Source organism: Lutra lutra, chromosome 13 (genome assembly GCF_902655055.1).
Source record: "Lutra lutra chromosome 13, mLutLut1.2, whole genome shotgun sequence".
NCBI lineage: Eukaryota > Metazoa > Chordata > Mammalia > Carnivora > Mustelidae > Lutra > Lutra lutra.
The window spans coordinates 30,503,552-30,524,325 of record NC_062290.1 but is presented as its reverse complement, the minus strand read 5'-3'; the positions used below and the strand labels follow the sequence as shown (position 1 = coordinate 30,524,325).

The 20,774-nt window shown below is 34.9% G+C and overlaps 1 protein-coding gene across 1 annotated transcript in view; it reads right to left on the bottom strand.

Annotated features, from left to right (window-relative positions):
- Positions 1-20,774, bottom strand: part of ERCC6L2 (ERCC excision repair 6 like 2) — a 132,467-nt gene that overhangs the window by 100,250 nt on the left and 11,443 nt on the right. Inside the window, exon 3 of the mRNA XM_047698953.1 lies at positions 2,316-2,435. Within this exon, the coding sequence (XP_047554909.1) occupies positions 2,316-2,435 (120 nt within the window). The remainder of the gene's footprint in view (positions 1-2,315; positions 2,436-20,774) is intronic.

Here is a 20,774-nt window from a genome sequence, read left to right as displayed (position 1 = left end):
AAAACAAAACAGTATTAAGAATTTGAACACTACAATTATCAAATTATCCTGATTAAACAGATATATTTAAACCTATATGGCCATAATAACAAATAATGTGCAAAATCCTTGCAAAATTTTTAAAATAACTGAGACTATGTAACACCACAGCATTAAAAACACCTGACCAGGGATTTAGCCACAAAAAAATAAAATAAAATAAAAGTAAAAATAAAAATAAAGCCAGTATTACCTGAACAACAAAGTAGAAATCAACAACAAAGGTGAAATACTCCTATTATTCTCCATACCCCAATAATATCTATTCACTTGGAAATTTTAAACTTCACTTTTAATAGAACTTGAGTAAAAGAGAAAAACTGTAGAGCCACAGATAATTTAGAAAACAATAATGAAAAGTCCACCTAATGAAAACTATGAAATGCAGCCACAGTGGTACTCAAAAGAACATATAAACTTAAGTGAAATTTATTAGAATGTAAGAAAGATTAAAAATAAATACTTAAGAATTGAACTGAAGGGGGCGCCTGGGTGGCTCAGTCCTTAAGCATCTGCTTTGGCTCAGGTCATGATCCCAAGAATCCTGGGATGGAGCCCTACATAGGGCTTCCTGCTAGGCTGAAAGCCTGCTTCTCTCCCTCTCCCACTCCCCCTACTTGTGTTCCCTCTCTTGCTGTCTCCATCTTTATCAATTAAATTAATAGATAAAATCATAAATAAATAAATAAATAAATAGAATTGAACTGAAAGAGATAGAAAAATAGCACTGTTTATTATGACAAGGAATTATACATATATATGCATATGTGCCCATATACATATGTAAATGTAAATAAATATGTATTATAAATATATATTACATATTAATATCTTTACCTATTTAAAATATTAATTTTCCCTGCTTTCTCTGCCCTGTTAATTACCAGAACTGACATAAAATATTAATAAATTCTGCAGTGACATTTAGAATCAAATAACAACTGAAAATAGGACTACAAACAGTCCTTGAACTTGAGAAGATTTAAAGATACATTAAGAATATCCTTTAAAGGGGAAGGGAAGGAAAGATAAAACAAGACAAAACCAGAGAGGAGACAAACCACAAGAGACTCTTAATTATAGGAAGCAAACTGAGGGTTGCTAGGGAGGAAGTGAGATGGGGGATAGGGTAACTGAATGATGGACATTAAGAAGGGCATATGATGTAATGAGCACTGGGTATAAGACTGATGAATCATTGAACTCTACCTCTGAAACTAATAATATACTATATGTTAATTGAATTTCAAAAAAATAATAAAAATAAAATGACTCAGGTAAAAAAATGCTTAAAAAAGAATTAAATACTTCTTTAGGATCAAATTAAATTTGATATAGAATATATTTATAATATTAAAAATTATAAAAAATTTTAAAGCAATAATAATTCCATAAGCCAATAATTCTCAAAATTTTGCACTAAAATGCCCCAATGATTGACAATAGTAAATTGGCCTCACCAATCTTATGTATAAGACTCTAGTATAGATGAAACTATTTAAAACTTGACTTGTAGAAAGTGATTTCATTACCATAAGAAAATAAAGATTTCATAAAATCACTTCATCTTTATTTCTATCCAGTTTTCTGAGAATATAAAAGTCAGACACAAAAGTATACTTTTTCTTGCATTTCATTATTTTATTAGAAATCTCTTATTTTCTATGAGTCATATATGAGATATTTATAAACATGTATTTACAACAGAGAAAGCTGAAATATAGACATGAATAGCATTCATAATGACAGGAGCAGAAACAAAGACACGCCTAGACCTTAGTCTTTCTAATTCCAACTTCAACAGTCCTCATGTAGGAAGAATTTGTTTCAGAGTTTCAGGATGTAATTATTCTCCTGAACAACCCTATCAATGACATACTTTTTTTTTTTTTTGACATACCTTTTTTATCAATATCAATGTCTCCCTTTCATTCTCACGTAAATAAAAAAACAATATAATGGACTTTGATTAACTTTACATACACATTTATGGAAATTTAACAAATTAATGAAAGTAAGATATAAATCCAGCCAAGAAAAAGACTGAAAACCTCCAAAAAAATTTAAGCTAAAATTGTATTTTGCCATTTTGAGTCAATCATACTTAATTTGAGGATGAAACTGATAATCCTTTAAGAATTAGGTCTATAAAACAAATATTTTAATAGTGTCTTTAATTTATGTTTTGAATTTATGCTATAATGTATGCTGTGTACAAGTTTCTATATACATTTCCAATACCAGCTTCATGAGCTTTATATTCCTAAACATCTTACTTTTTTTGCTATAGAAGGAGGCTCCTTTTTCATACTTCTTAGTAAAAATTCCGGCATGTTGTTTTCAATATCTTCACGAGTTCCCTTTTTATGCAAAACTGCAGCCAAAAATGAAATAACCTGGGAGAAAAAAAAACTTTTTAGTTACTGTGTAAATGTTTCAAGATGGACAAAATGTTATGGCTTACATGATTGAATACCCAATTAGTGAAAATTTGAGTATATACAAATAGATTTGTTACAGGGATAAACAACAAGAAATAGTAGTATAGGTTTTCTTTATATATATTAACAAATGTACAGTATACCTTACCCCTGAGCACAGTGAAAAAGAATTTTCACATGGCTATCACTTCCATGGTAAGTTTACCTACTCAATGAATTCTTTCTTGATCTCATCAGTTGGGACATTACCTTCTTATTTGTCTCTCTCCACAGAAACTATCTTTTCATATATTCTATTAGAATAAACTATATGCATTCTTTTTTCCCTGTTGTGTACTTCGGTTCATCTAATAATTATAGATGGAATGACAGAATGTTATTTAAAGATAGACTAAGACAATTCATCAATACACATACCACTTGGAATAACAGCTATTGTCTAAATACCAAGTAAGAAAGACAAAGAGACATAATAAAGGAAATATGACCTCACATAATGAAGAGCAAGAAATATTTAATCAATTGGACTTCGGTTCAAATTTCCACCTTAGTTGCTTGGCAGTTATGTAAACTTAGGTGAGTTAACCTTTTTGAATAACTGTAAAAATACATGAAAATAGCAAAAATAAATATTTGCAGAGTTATTTTAAAGATTGGGGAAAGTATTTGAGGTATCCATATTGGGGAAGAATCATTACTTTAGAAAAATAAATCATATAAATATTAAAACCTAAAGAAAAAAATACGAGATTGGAAAAACTAAAAAAAAACAACAACAGTGTTTTTAAAATGAGAATGGGGTCACCTGGGTGACTCAGATGGTTAAGCATCTACCTTCAGCTCAGGTCATGATCCTGGATCCTGGGATCAAGTCCAGCATCGGGCTACCTGCTCAGTGAAGAGCCTGCTTCTCCCTCTGCCTCTCTCTCTCTCTCTCTGTCTCTCATGAATAAATGAATAAAATCTTTAAAAAAAATAAATTTAAAAAGAATGGTTACCTACAATCTCAATCTCAAATGTCAAAGAATGGTGTAAGAGAAGTATTTGAAGAGATAAAAGCTGAAAACTTCTAAAAGCTGATTAAAAAAAAAAAAGTCAAGCCATATATTCCCGATCCACTAAGAACATCAAACCAATAAATAAGTAAATAAATAAATTATCAACCCACAAGTAGGTGTTGCATAGAAAAACTGCTCAAAACCTGAAACCAAAAAGAAAATCTTAAAAGTAGCACTAGGAAAACACAATAGATTACCTACCAAAAAACAACAACTGGACAAATAGCTAATCTGGCAGCAAAAACAACAAAAGACACTATATGTCAAATGATATTTTCAAGATGGTAAAGAAAATAAAAGTAACCTAGTTTTATACCCAGTAAAGATACTATTCAAGAATAAAGATGGGGATATTTTCAGACAAACAAAAACTGAACAAAATCCTCATCAAAAGAGCACAGTACAGGAAATAATTAATGAATGTTTTCAGGCACAAGGAAAATTATATGATGTAGATGCTCAGTGATGCAGGAAAAACTTAAGAGCAACAAAAATGATAAATATATAGAGAATAAAAATATGTAAACATTATTGAACAAAACTATCTTCTTGAAATTAAATAAAAGCATTAAAAGATATGACAACACATGCAGTTGAGTCTGAAAGGGCCAGTGTAATTATAATATTCTGGTGTCCTTACACTGTCCAGGAGGGAATAAAAGCACTAGTTTATATTAGAATTTTGGTAAGTCAAGAATGTTTGTTGTAATCTCTTGGGTAACCACTAGAAGGAAAATACATCAATGTGTAAGTAGTAACCTATTAAGTAAGAGGTAACAGAATAATATGAAATAATCTATCCAAAAGGAGGCAAAAAAGAAGAAAATAAACACAGGTAACATACAACAAATAAAGAGCAATAATAAAATAGTAGATTTAAATCCATATATATTAGAAAGCACATTCCATGGAGGGGACTAAATGTTACAATTAAAAGACAAAGATCATCAGGTCCATAAAATATGTATGCCATTTATACACACACACACACACACAAAACATTTAAAACAAGGAATAGGAAAAGTTGTTAGGTAAAAAAAATGAAAAGACATATGAACAAAAACCAAAAGAAAGCTGACATAGCTGTTTTATTAGACTCTAAGGCAAAAACATTACTAAATTAAAAAGATACACTTCAAGCTTGATATTGATTAAAATATTACTTCATGTGGAAGTTATAACTAGTGTAAATTGTTAAGCAAAGAAAAAACAGCTTACTGAAATAAAAGTAGACAAATCCATAGCATAATGGTAAGATTTTGAAATGACTCAGTTAAGAAACAAAATAATTAGTAAAGAAGCAGAATATTTGAATCACATGGTTAGCAAACTTGACCTAATGAACATTTGATTAAACCCTGCACACTACTGCAGTTTCATTTAATTTCATTGATTAAACACTACACACTACTAGTTTCATTTAAAATACATATGAGGGGTGCCTGGCTGGCTCAGTCAGTTTAACATCTGCCTTCATTCAGGTCATGATCTCGGGATCCTGGGACTGAGCCTTGCGTGGGTTCCCTACTCAGTAGGGAGTCACCTCTCCTTCTCCTTCTACCCCTACGCACACTCTCTAGTTATGCTTTCTCTCAAATAAATAAATAAAATCTTTTAAAATACTAATAACATAAACATGAAATATTTATCAAAGCACCATATAAGGTCATGAAGCAAATCTCAATATGGTTCAGCAGAAATATAGAATATGTTCTTTAATGTGAGAAACTAGAAATAACAAAAGTTTAAGAAGAAAATCCACAAATATTTATAAAGTAAGAAATATAGTTCAAAGAAGAAATAAATTTTATTTTTTATTTTTTTTAAAGATTTTATTTATTTGACATAGAGACAGCGAGAGAGGGAACACAAGCTGGGGTTGTGGGGGCAGGGGGTGGGCAGGGAGGGAGAAGCAGGTTTCCAGCTGAGACAGAGAGCTTGATGCGGGGCTCAATCCCAGGACCCTGGGATCATGACCTCAGCCAAAGGCAGACACCTAACGACTGAGCCACTCAGGCACCCAAGGACTGAGCCACTCAGGTGACCCAAAGAAGAAATATATTTTAAAGCATATTAGAATAACGGGTGACTCGGTGGCTCAGTTGGTTAAGTAACTACCGTCAGCTCAGGTCATGATCTCAGGGTCCTGGGATCGAACCTCTGCTTCTCCCTCTCCCTCTCGCTGTGCCCCGGCCCACCTCCCATCCTCTCTCTCTTTCTCTCAAATAAATAAAATCTTTAAAAATACATATATAGGGGCACCTGGGTGGCTCAGTGGGTTAAAGCCTCTGCTTTCGGCTCAGGTCATGATCCCAGGGTCCTGGGATCGAGCCCCACATCGGACTCTCTGCTCAGCGGGGAGCCTGCTTCCTCCTCTCTCTCTGCCTGCCTCTCTGCCTACTTGTGATCTCTGTCTGTCAAATAAATAAATAAAATCTTTAAAAATAATAATAATAAACAAAAATACATATATAAAATAAAGTATATTAGAATATACTTCTAATTTCACTATTAAGATTAGAATATATTTTGAGTTTAACAATAATAAGTAATAATTACATATTAAACTTGTGGACTATACCTAAGATCATGTTTTAGGGACTTAATGCCTATATTAGGAAGAAAAGAAGCTGCTAATAAAGTATCTAAGAATCTATTTCAAAAATTAATAAAAATACAGAAAACATAACACAAAAAAACAGAATTATAAACAAAATGTATAAGTGGAAAAGCATATAATAAAAAGGATCAACAAAGCCAAATGATCATTCTAGTGAGGATTTTAAAAAGTGATAAAGCCCCTAGGTAATTAATGAAGAAGAAAAACTACAAGAAGAGGTAAATACTCAAACACACATACACACAAAGGACATAATAAATAATGTCATGCCAATAACTAAAAATTTGGAAGAAATGAAGAACAGAACTTATCTATACTGACATAAGAAAAAACATAAAATTTACATTTTCATAAAATATTAAATCTCAATACATAATTATAGATCTTACACAAAGAAAACTAAAAGTCAAATGGCTTCACCAATAAAGTCTACCAATGCTTAAGAAAGATATAATGCCAGTCTTGGAGTGCCTGAGTTAAGCATCCAACTCTTGATCTCACCTCAGGTCTTGATCTCAGGGTTTGAATTCAAGCTCCATGTTGGGCTCCACACTAGGTGTGGAGCCTACTTAAAAAAACAAACAAACAAAAAAACAGGGCATCTGGGTGGCTCACTAATTGGGCATCTGCCTTCGGCTCAGGTCCTGATCCCAGGGTCCTGGGATCAAGCCCCACATTGGGCTCCCAGTTCGGCGGGGAACGTGCTTCTCCCTCTCCCACTCCCCTGCTTGTTAAAGGTAGAGGCTTATTCCACTGAGCCACCCAGGCGCCCCAGGTAGTATGGACATTTTAACAATTTTTTTCTTCCAGTCCATGAGCATGGAATGTCTTTCCATTTATTTATATCATCTTCAATTTCTTCCATCTATGTTTTATAGTTTTCAGAGTACACATCTTCCACCTCCTTGGTTAAGCTTATTCCTAGATATTCTATTATTTTTGGTGCAGTTGTAAATTGGTTCATTTTCTTAATTTCTTTTTCTGTTGCTCCATTATTAGTGTATAGAAATGTGACAGATTCTGTATATTGATTTTGTATCCTGCAACCTTATTGAATTCCTTTATCAATTCTAGTAGTTTTTGGTGGAATCTTTAGGGTTTTTTTATATAAGTATCATGTCATCTGCAAATAGTGAAAATTTTACTTCCTCTTACCAATTTGGAAGTCTTTTAATCCTTTTTCTTGTCTCATTGTTCTGGTTAGGACTTCTGGTTATGATGTTGAATAAAAGTGGTGAATATGGACATCCTTGTCTTGTTCTTGACCTTAGGGGAAAAGCTCTCAGTTTTTCACCATTAAGTCTGCTGTTAGTTGTGGGGTTTTCACATATGGCCTTTATTATGTTGAGGTATGTTCCCTTCAGAACTATTTTGTTGAGGGTTTTTACCATGAATGGATGTTCTACTTTGTTAAATACTTTTACTGTGTCTATTAAATGATCATATGACTTTTATCCTTTCTCTTATTGATAGGATGTATCATGGTTGATTTGTAAATATGGAACCACTTGCATCCTGGGAATAAATCCCACTTGATTGTGTTTTTTTTAAATGTATTGTTAAATTTGGTTTGCTAGTATCTTTTAGAACTTTTTGCATCCAAGTTCATCAGAGATATTGGCCTATAGTTCTCATTTCTGTAGTGTTTTTACCTCATTTTAGTATCACAGTAATCCTGGCTTCATAGAATGGATCTGGAAGTTTTCCTTCCTCTTCTATTTTTTGGAATAGTTTGAGAAGAATGGGTATTAACTCTTTTTTAAATGTTTGGTTGAATTCAACTGTGAAGCTGTTCAGTCCTGAACCTTTGTTTGTCGGGAGTTTTTTCATTACTGATTCAATTTCATTGCTGATAATCAGTCTGTTCAAATTTTCTATTCCTTCCTGATTCAGCTTTGGGAGATTATATTTCTAGGAATTTATCCATTTTTTCTAGTTCATAATAATCTCTTACAATTCTTTGCATTTCTGTGGTATTAGCTGTTATTTCTCTGCTTTCATTTCTGATTAAGTCCTCTTTTTTCTTTTCTTTTTTTCCTTTTTTTTTAAATGTATCTGAATAAAGGTGTTTCAATTTTGTTGGTCTTTTCAAAGAACCAACTTCTGGTTTCACTGATCTGTTCTATTGGCTTTTGTTTGTTTACTTTCCAATTTATTTCTGCTACACAAGACACACTTTAAGTATTAAGACACAGAGCTTGAAATAAAGGAATGCAAAAAAGCATATCTTGCAAACAGCAAGTATAAGAATATCTTAATATCAGATAAAGTAGATTTCAAGTATTATACCAGAAATAGAGAGCATTTCATAATAATAGCAGGGTCAATTCCTCATTGAAGACACAGTGATTATAAATATTTATGACAATAATAACAGAATCTCAAAATATATGAAAGTGAAACTGACAAAATTAAAGGGAGAAATAGATAAATCCCCAAACACAGTAGATTTTAACTTCCCTCTCTCAGTAATACTAAGAACATAGAAAATCTGAACATTATCAATTAACTTGATCTACTAATTGATATTTATAGAACATTACAACCAATTGCAGAATACATATTCTTTTAAGATGTACATATAGAATGTTCAATAAAATGGGCCATAGAAAAAAAATCAATAAATTTTTCAAAATATTGAAATCTTGTAAAATGTATTCTCTAACCACTATGGAATTAGAAATCATTAATGATGAAATATCTAGGAAAAAAATAAATATTGGCAAATCAAGCACACTTGTAACTAACTCAAGAACCAAAGGAAAAAAAATCTCAGGAAAAATTAGAAAATAATTTGAATTATATGAAAATGAAAATGTAAAACATCAAAATTTATGGAACACAGATAAAGCAAAGTTCAAACATAAAAATAGGGCATCACGGAGCACCTGGGTGGCTCAGTGGGTTAAAGCCTCTGCTTTCGGCTCAGGTCATGATCCCAGGGTCCCAGGATTGAGCCCCGCATCGGGCTCTCTGCTAAGCAGGGAGCCTGCTTCCTCCTCTCTCTCTGCCTGCCTCTCTGCCTACTTGTGATCTCTGTCTGGCAAATAAATAATAAAATCTTTAAAAAAAAAAATAGGGCATCAGAAGATAGGTATGAAATTAATGACCTAAGGTTCTACTTTAACAAGCTAGAAACTGAAGAGTGAAATACATCCAAAGTATGTAGAAGCAAAACAATAGAAATAATTGCAGAAATCAATGAAATACCAAAGAAACAACAGATAAAATTAACAAAGCTAAAAGTTGGTTCTTTGAAAAGATCAACAAGATCAATAAACCTTGTTAGGCTATCAAGAATAAAACAGAGGGGTGCCTGGGTGGCTCAGTCAGTTATGAGTCTGCCTTGGACTCGGGTCATGATCCCAGAATTCTGGGATCAAATCCAGGCATAGGGAATCCCAGCTCAGCAGGGAGTCTGCTTCTCCCTCTGCCTCTGCCCCTCCCCCAACTCATGCACACATGCACTCCGTCTCTCTGAAATAAATAAAATCTTTTTTAAAAACATAATAAAATAGAATATAAGATATTCACATTAAAAATGCAGAGGTATCACTCGAGCCTATGAACACTGAAAGAGTGAAAAGGAGTATCATGGAAACCTTTATCAATTTGACAACTTAGATGAAATGGATAAATTCCTTGAAAAATACAATTTACCAAACTGACACAGCAAGAAGCAAAAAATCTTAATAGCTTCACATCTATTAACAGAACTGAAACCATTATCAAAAACCTTCCCTCAAAGAAAACTCCAGGTCCAAAAGACGTTACTAGTAAATTCTATCAAATATTCAACTATAAAATAACAGAAACTTTACCCAATTATTTTAGAAAAAAAGAGGAGGAAGAAACACTTCTCAATTTATTTTATGAGGTCTGCATAACTTCAAAACCAAGACCAGACAAACATAATATGAGAAAACTATAGGCCAATATACATAATATAGAGGAAAAAATTCTTAAAATATTAGCCAATTAAATCCAGCAAATATAAAAACAACACCTCATGATCAAATTGAGTTTATCTCAAAAATACAAAACTAGTTTAAGATTAAAAAAAAAAACAATGAATATAAATCACATTGATTCATATAGTATGTTAACAGAGAAAAGCAGAAAAATTGATCTCAATGAATGCAGAAAACGTATTTGATAAAATTCAATACATAAGTAACTATGAAAAAAAAACCTTAGAAATTAGGAATAGAAGGAAATATCCTGCATCTGATAAAAGATAGTATGAAAATCCTACAACTAATATACTTAATGTTAAAATATTGAATTTTTTCTAAAATAGGAATGAGATAAGGATGTCACTGCTTCTATTCACATTGTCCTAGAATCCTACCTAGCCAGTGAAATAAGGCAAGAAATAGAAATAAAAGATAAAAATTAAAGAAGTAGGATGACATATACTGTTTACATAGAAAATCCCAAGGCATCTAACAAACAACTACTTGAACTAGCAAGTGATGAATTTAGCAAGGTAGCAGGATATGAGCTCAATATATAAAAATAAATTTGACTTTTACATACTACCAGCAAAAAATTAGGATATTAAATTTAAAAGTTCCACTAACAATAGATCAAAAATATATAATTACATATAACAAAATATGTGTAAGGCTCAAATACACAACTATAAAGCCCTGCTGAGACAAATTAAAGACCTAAATTAATGGAGCTATCTATCGTTCCATGTTAATTCTCCCCAAAGTGTTCCATAAATTCAACATAATTGAACTCCATAACCCTAATAAAATCCTAAAAGGATATGTTCATGGAACTTGACACATTGATTAGAACTTTACTTCAAAATATAAAGGATTACATAAAGATATAAAGGTATAAAAAGAAAGTAATAACACAAAATTGAGTATTAGTCAAACCAAACAAGACCATTCTCGTCATTTTGTTCTATACCATTGTCCAGTCTGACTATCCTCATACTCAATTTTGTGTTAATTACTTACATACATAGACAAACACCTCAGTTTAAAGATGGACAAAGGACTTGAGTCTTAATTGCTTTGGAGCACTATAGCAAATGGCTTAAACAACATTCTCACAGTTCTACAGTCTAGGAAGTTCAGGATCAAAGTTCTGGCAGATCTGGTCTGGTGAGAGACCGATTTCTGGTTTACAGATGACCTGCAGTCTTCTTCTTGTACCCTCAGATGACAGAAAACAGAGACAGGAAGCAACCTTTCTCCTATCTCTTCTTACAATGTCACTAATCTCACCCTGAATTACTCCTCAAAGACCCCACCTCCAAATAATACTATTACACTGGGGATTAGAGTCTCAACACATGCATTCTGGGGGGACACAAACATTCAGTCTACATATCAACTTGAATATATACTTCTCCAAAGAAGATAGCTAGCTAGCTAGATAGATAGATATGGCCAAAAAGCACATGGAAAGTTGTTCAACATCACTGGTCATTATAGAAATGCAAATCAAAAGCACAATGAGATACCACTTCGCATGCACTAGAATGCCTATAATGAAGAAAGTCTAATTAAAGTATTGACAAGAATGTGCAAAAATAGGAAACCTTACACATTGCTGGTGGGAATGTAAAATGGTATAGCCACTGTGGAAAATGGTACAGCAGTTCCCCAGAAAAATAAACAAAGAAATATCATATGATCTAGTAATTCTACTACTAGGTAAATAAACAAATGAAAGCCATCACAGAATCCTGTACATGATATCAACATTTTTCATAACAGCCAAAAAGTGGAAACAATCCAAATGTCTACCAAAGGATGAATAGAAAAGCAAATTGTGGTATTTACATACAATAGAATATTCCTTAGCCATAAAAGGAACGAAGTACTGATATATGCTACAGCTTGGTTGAGCCTTGATAACATCATACTAGATGAATGAAAGAAGCCAGGTTCAAATGGTCACAATTTTATGATTCCTTTTACATGAAATATTCAGGAAAGGCAAATCCATATAGACAAAAGGCCAATTAGTGGTTGTCAGGGAAATGAGGATAATTACTTCTGGGGTGTTCTGTGCTGATGAAAAATTTTAAAACAGAGAGATGGGGTTGCATAACATTGTGAATGCACTAAATGACTTGTATATTTTAAAATGGTTAATTTAGGGATGCCTGGGTGGCTCAGTTGGTTAAGCCGCTTTCCTTCGGCTCAGGTCATGATCCCAGGGTCCTGGGATGGAGACCCGCATTGCACTCCTTGCTTGGCAGGGAGCCTGCTTCTCTCTCCATCTCTGCCTGCCACTCTGCCCGCTTGTGTGCTTACACTCACACACTCTCTCTCTCTGGCAAATAAATAAATTTTAAAAATCTCTTAAAAATAAAATAAAATGGTTAATTTATGTTATGTGAATTTTGCCTCAATAAAAAAATTTTAAATTATGGGGGCACCTGGGTGGCTCAGTGGTGTAAGCCTCTGCCTTCAGCTCAGGTCATGGTCTCAGGGTCCTGGGATTGAGCCCCGCATCGGGATCTCCACTCGGCCGGGAGCCTGCTTCCCCCTCTCTCTCTGCCTGCCTCTCTGCCTACTTGTGACCTCTCTCTCTCTGTCAAATAAATAAATAATCTTTTAAAAAATTTTTTTAAATTATAATTTACATTTTTATGAGAGACGTTTGTACATTTAAGATATAATCAGCATTATTTTCATTCTTTAAAAAGTTGAAAAAAATGTGAAATGTCAAGTTAATACACATCAATGATTTAATAAGCAGGAGCTGTTATTGGCAGCATCATTCTACTGAGATAAGGAGATTTGTACACAATCTCGTATATCACAATAAATAAAGTAGATTTTTCAGCAAATTATGTTATCTAAAAGATTATAAAATACTGATATATAAGAATGGTCAAAACTTGTGCTGAGTTTTAAAATATTCTAACAAAATTTGCATTCCTAACCCATATTATATAAGGCAGTGTAATGTAGGAGTTTGGAGTCTGACCAACCAGTTTTATACTAACTATGTGACCTTGGGCAATTTACATAATGTGTTAATAGATTTCAACTTTTTCATCAATGAAATGGGGGCAATAATGCCTAATTAAGATGCATGCTTAACAGAAAATGCCTATCATAGAACCTAACAATACAGGGATCATTAAACATAAGCTATAACACATGATTACCTAATCCAACTTAAAATTCATTAGTCCATTCAATAAAAATATATTCACTACCTAATACATGCCAGGTGCTGTGCTAGGCGCTAGAAAAGTTTAAATGAAATGCTTATTTCTAGCTGCCAGCAGTTCAAAATCCAGTTCACTTGAGGGTGGGGCGCAGTGGGAAAGGAGAGGAGTTGAGGAAGCATGGCTGAGAAAAAAACTGAGGAGCAGAAAATAGTTATTAAATTCAGCAAGAGATTGATATGAGTAAAATGGCTGATGTAGAACTCAGACTAAAGGAGGTGGAAAGAATGTTTCACAAATGACAGAGGACAATAACGAAAAGTTTAGGCAACTGGGTATTGACTACAATGGGACATGAGGAGACTGTACAGTGAGGGAAATGTTCTATATCTTATTAGAGTGGTGGTTATATGTATACATATATATGAGTTGAATATGCATAACTGTATACTTTTGATCCATGCATTTTACTGTTTGTAATTAAAGATAGAATCATACACACACATACACACACACAGATACATATATTCTTTTGAATTACAGGCAAACTGGTCCTCAAAGGCCACTAAAAAGGCAGAAAAGATACCAAAAGATATCAATCCACTGCTTTCCTCTAAATTCATCTATGGATTGTTTCATTATAAGAAAACTATATTCTTTTTTTTTTTTTAAGATTTTGTTTATTTATTTATTTGACAGAGATCACAAGTAGGCAGAGAGGCAGGCAGAGAGAGAGAGGAGGAAGCAGGCTCCCTGCTGAGCAGAGAGCCCGATGTGGGGCTCGATCCCAGGACCCTGGGATCATAACCTGAGCCGAAGGCAGAGGCTTTAACCCACTGAGCCACCCAGGTGCCCCAAGAAAACTATATTCTTAATTATGATAGTTCATAATTCAATCTGCTCATTTACCCAAGATGATGAAAATCTTAATTTTAACTTAATTTGTCAAATTCCATGAATTTGAGAATTCTATAAAATATTAGGAAATTTTAATAAAAATCTAGGATTTTGTATTCATTCCCAATTTTAAATTCTTAGTCCAACTAAAAACTAAAAGTGAAAATAGATGAATTATTGGTGTTGAACACATCTTGGGCACAAATGTACACAAGGAGACTTCTGGGGTGATAGATATATTCATTATCTTGATTGTGGTATTGTAGGTATCATTTGTTGGGTGCATATATATGTAAAACTTACCAAACCATATACTGTAAATTTATGCACTTCACTGTATATCAATTTTATCTTTAAAAAGTACATACACACACACAAATGTATATATACACATACAACCAGTAAGTCTGCTAAAACTAGTAAGACTGACAAAATCAAATTTTGTAAGAACATGAAGCAACCATAATTTCATACATTGTTGGTAGGAATGCAGAATGTACAAACATTTTGGAAAAGGTTTGGCAATTTCTTCTAAAACTAAGCATAGGTTAGTTTATGACCAAGTAATTCCATTCCTAATTATTTACTCAAGAAAAGTGAATACATAAAAAATTGTTCAAGAGAGTTCTAGCAGTTTTATTCATAACAAATAAAAACTGGAAACAGCTCACATGCCCATCAGCTGGAGAATATACAAAATGCAGCATCTATAGAATGGAATAACTACCAGCGATAAAAAGGAACAAACTACTTATGCAATTAATAACATAGATGAGACTCAAAATATTATGCTAAGTGAAAGAAGCTTGACACAGAGTACACATGTATGATCTTATTTATATGTAAATACAAAACTAATCTATGACATAAAAAAGCAGAACAGTGATTGCCTCTTGGGGTGGTGGAAGACCAGGAAGAAACAGAATGACCTCTTCTGGAGTGATGACAATGTCCTGTATCTTGAAAGGGTTTATTTGGCTTACACTGATGTCAAAGCTCATGGAATGATGGGTACCCTTAAGACTTGTGCATTTCACTTTAAATTTTACTTCAAAGTGAAAAAAAAAAAAAGAATTGTAAATAAATACTGATTAGCTAATGGCACATATGTTCAAGTGTTTGGGGATAGGATATATTAATGTCTGCTACTTTAAAATGCAACAAAACATGGTTTGATGGATGGATAGATAAGTGATAAACCCATGTATAATGACATGTTGAAAGAATCTAGGTGGTGGATATATGGGTATTCATTTTATAATTCTTCCAGCTCTTCTATATATTTGAAAAGTTTTATAGTAAGATCTCGGGGAAAAATTAGTTTGTAAGACAGCAGTGACTCCACTTTTGCACATTTATTTATGTCTGTATATTCGTGGACCGACATATATAAAATACATGCATACATATGTTTATGTATGTTGTATATTCAACTGCTCCCTCTCATTAAGATAGATCCTTCCAATTCACTTAAAGAATACTCAAGTTCCTCCTATTCCCAGATGATACAAACAAACAAAAAAGAAACTTCCTCAAAATTCCAACCTCCTTCAGCTACTAGGTCACTTTTGTTCCTTTCAAAGCCACATTTCTTAAAGAGGTAAGCATACTTCCCTTGTCTATGCCTTCACCTACTTCATCTGGCTTGTGCCCCCACAAATTCCAGCAAAATAGCTCCTGTTCAAGAAACCAATAATTTCTAGGGTACCTGGGTGGCTCAGTGGGTTAAAGCCTCTGCCTTCGGCTTGGGTCATGGTCCCAGGGTCCTGGGATCGAGCCCCACATCAGGCACTCTGCTAAGCAAGGAGCCTGCTTCCTCCTCTCTCTCTCTCTCTCTGCCTACTTGTGATCCCTGTCTGACAAATAAATAAATAAATAATTTCCAATGTCACTAGAGCAAATGTACATTTTAAAATCCTTATCCCTTGAAGAATGTAAAATATTAAACTGACATTTTTAAATTTGAAATGAGAGAAACAAACTTCATTTGGTATGTAACCCAAGCTTTTTTAAAAAGAAAAGCTCAATTTTTTTTTTTAAGATTTTTGTTTATTTTATTGACAGAGATCACAAGTAGGCAGAGAGGCAGGCAGAGAGAGAGGGAGAGAGAGGAGGAAGCAGGCTCCCCGCTGAGCAGAGAGCCCGATGTGGGGCTTGATCCCAGGACTCTGGGATCATGACCCGAGCCAAAGGCAGAGGCTTTAGCCCACTGAGCCACCCAGGTGCCCCAAAAGCTCAATTTCATACTATGGTCAAGTCAGAATGTGAGAAGGGGAAAACTTAAGGGATGTTATCAGAAAAAAGGAAAAAAATTAGTAAGATTATACGGTCACCTGGATGGCTCAGTCATTAAGCAGCTGCCTTCGGCTCGGGTCATGATCCCAGGGTCCTGGGATAGAGGCCCACATCAGGCTCCCTGCTCCAAGGGGAGCCTGCGTCTCCCTCTCCTGCTCCCCCCTGCTTGTGTTCCCTCTCTGTGTCTCTTTCTGTCAAATAAATAAATAAAATCTTAAAAAAAAAAAAAAGATTATACTACAGTCCAAATGGTAAATGCCAATGGTAATAAATGCCAAAAGTAAATTTTCATAGACCATTTTTACCTAATTCTACTGTATTTTGAAATTCTATTAAACCTATTAACTATTGTCCACATTTCTTTAATTGGTTTAGTCACTGTATTTATAGAAGTTCCACCTTAAATGGATCTCCCAAACCCCCTATTTATGTAGAACTTATTCTCTGAGCTATAAGAATAATAACTAGAGATGTAGGTCCCCAAGATCAGAAAAATCCAGCCAAGTATCAAAACTAGTGTAGAAACTATGTCCTAACCTTCGGAAGATAAGCTCTCAGGACTTTCAAAGCACATTCATAACACAATTAAAAGTGTTCCAAGGATTTCAGTGTGTCAGGTAATATAAAATTGTGCAGTAAAATCACTTTAAAAAATACAACACAAAGATGGCGGAGAAGTAGCAGCTGAGACTACTTCGGGTAGCGGGAGATCAGCTAAATAGCTTATCTAAAGATTACAAACACCTACAAATCCAACGGGAGATTGAAGAGAAGAAGAACAGCAACTCTAGAAACAGAAAATCAACCACTTTCTGCAAGGTAGGACTGGCGGAGAAGTGAATCCAAAGCGACTGGAAGATAGACCGTGGCGGGAGGGGCTGGCTCCCGGCGAGCAGCGGAGCAACGGAGCACAAAATCGGGACTTTTAAAAGTCTGTTCCGCTGAGGGACATCGCTCCAGAGGCTTAACTGGGGTGAAGCCCAGGCGGGGTCAGCGCGGCCTCAGGTCCCACAGGGTCACAGAAGGACCGGGAGTGTCTGAGTGTCGCAGAGCTTACCGGTATTAGAACGGGGAAGCCGGCTACAGAGACAGAGCCAAGGAGTGACTCTCAGCTCGGGGTTGCCTTGAACCCGTCGCAGGCTCGGTCAGCTCGGAGCGCGGCCAGAGGCCAGGGTGACGGGAGTCATTGGGCGCTGTTCTCTGAGGGCGAACTGAGGAATGGGGCCCCGGGCTCTCAGCTCCTCCAGGCCGGAGACTGGGAGGCCGCCATCTTCATTCCCGTCCTCCGGAACTATACGGAAAGCGCTCAGGGAACAAAAGCTCCCGAAAGCAAACCCGAGCAGATTACTCAGTGCGGCTCCGGGTAGGGGCGGTGCAACTCCGCCTGGGGCAAAGAGGCTTGAGAATCACGACAACAGGCCCCTCCCCCAGAAGATCAACGGGAAACCCAGCCAGGACCAAGTTCACCTACCAAGGAGTGTAGTTTCAATACCAAGGAGAGCGGCGGAATTCCAGAGGAGAAGAAAGCAAAGCACGGAACTCATGGCTTTCTCCCCATGATTTTTTACCCTTGCAGTTAATTTAATTTTTTTTTCTTTTTCAATTTTTTTTTCTTTTTCTCTTCTTCTGCTAAATTTTTTTAACTTTTACCGTTTTCTTTTTTAACGTTTTTAAATAGTTTATCTAATATATATATGTTTTTTCCTCTTTTTATATTTTTTATCGGCTTTCTTTTTTTTAATAGTTTCTTTTTTTTTTTCTTTTTTTCTTCCTGAACCCCTTTTTATCCCCTTTCTCCCCCCTCACAATTTGGGATCTCTTCTGATTTGGCTAAAGCATATTTTCCTGGGGTTGTTGCCACCCTTTTAGTATTTTACTTGCTCCTTCATAAACTCTTATCTGGACAAAATGACAAGGCGGAAAACTTCACAACAAAAAAAAAGAACAAGAGGCAGTACCAAAGGCTAGGGACCTAATCAATACAGACATTGGTAATATGTCAGATATAGAGTTCAGAATGACGATTCTCAAGGTTCTAGCCGGGCTTGAAAAAGGCATGGAAGATATTAAAGCAACCCTCTCGGCAGATATAAAAGCCCTTTCTGGAGAAATAAAAGAACTAAAATCTAACCAAGTTGAAATCAAAAAAGCTATTAATGAGGTGCAAACAAAAATGGAGGCTCTGACCGCTAGGATAAATGAGGCAGAAGAAAGAATTAGCGATATAGAAGACCAAATGACAGAGAATAAAGAAGCTGAGCAAAAGAGGGACAAACAGCTACTGGACCACGAGGGGAGAATTCGAGAGATAAGTGACACCATAAGACGAAACAACATTAGAATAATTGGGATTCCAGAAGAAGAGGAAACAGAGAGTGGAGCAGAAGATATATTGGAGAGAATTATTGGAGAGAATTTCCCCAATATGGCAAAGGGAACAAGCATCAAACTCCAGGAGGTTCAGAGAACCCCCCTCAAGATCAATAAGAATAGGTCCACACCCCGTCACCTAATAGTAAAATTGACAAGTCTTAGTGACAAAGAAAAGATCCTGAAAGCAGCCCGGGAAAAGAAGTCTGTAACGTACAATGGTAAAAATATTAGATTGGCAGCAGACTTATCCACAGAGACCTGGCAGGCCAGAAAGAGCTGGCATGATATATTCAGAGTACTAAATGAGAAAAACATGCAGCCAAGAATACTATATCCAGCTAGGCTATCATTGAAAATAAAAGGAGAGATTAAAAGCTTCCAGGACAAACAAAAACTGAAAGAATTTGCATATACCAAACCAGCTCTACAGGAAATATTGAAAGGGGTCCTCTAAGCAAAGAGAGACCCTAAAAGTAGTAGATCAGAAAGAAACAGAGACAATATACAATAACAGTCACCTTACAGGCAATACAATGGCACTAAATTCATATCTCTCAATACTTACCCTGAATGTTAATGGGCTAAATGCCCCAATCAAAAGACACAGGGTATCAGAATGGATAAAAAAACAAAACCCATCTATATGTTGCCTACAAGAAACTCATCTTACACCCGAAGACACCTCCAGGTTTAAAGTGAGGGGGTGGAAAAGAATTTACCATGCTAATGGACATCAGAAGAAAGCAGGAGTGGCAATCCTTATATCAGATCAATTAGATTTTAAGCCAAAGACTATAATAAGAGATGAGGAAGGACCTATATCATACTCAAAGGAACTGTCCAACAAGAAGATCTAACAATTTTAAATATCTATGACCCTAACGTGGGAGCAGCCAACTATATAAACCAATTAATAACAAAATCAAAGAAACACATCGACAAGAATACAATAATAGTAGGGGATTTTAACACTCCCCTCACTGAAATGGACAGATCATCCAAGCAAAAGATCAACAAGGAAATCAAGGCCTTAAATGACACACTGGACCAGATGGACATCACAGATATATTCAGAACATTTCATCCCAAAGCAACAGAATACACATTCTTCTCTAGTGCGCATGGAACATTCTCCAGAATAGATCACATTCTTGGTCCTAAATCAAGTCTCAACCGGTATCAAAAGATTGGGATCATTCCCTGCATATTTTCAGACCACAATGCTCTAAAGCTAGAACTCAATAACAAGAGGAAATTTGGAAAGAACCCAAATACATGGAGACTAAACAGCATCCTTCTAAAGAATGAATGGGTCAACCAGGAAATTAAAGAAGAATTGAAAAAATTTATGGAAACAAATGATAATGAAAACACAACGGTTCAGAATCTGTGGGACACAACAAAGGCAGTCCTGAGAGGAAAATATATAGCGGTACAAGCCTTTCTCAAGAAACAAGAAAGGCCTCAGGTACACAACCTAACCCTACACCTAAAGGAGCTGGAGAAAGAACAAGAAAGAAACCCTAAACCCAGCAGGAGAAGAGAAATCATAAAGATTAGAGCAGAAATCAATGAAATAGAAACAAAAAAAACAATAGAACAAATCAACGAAACTAGGAACTGGTTCTTTGAAAGAATTAATAAGATTGATAAACCCCTGGCCAGACTTATCAAAAAGAAAAGAGAAAGGACCCAAATAAATAAAATCATGAATGAAAGAGGAGAGATCACAACGAACACCAAAGAAATAGACAATTATAAGAACATACTATGAGCAACTCTACGCCAACAAATTTGACAATCTGGAAGAAATGGATGCATTCCTAGAGACATATAAACTACCACAACTGAACCAGGAAGAAATAGAAAACCTGAACAGACCCATAACCAGTAAGGAGATT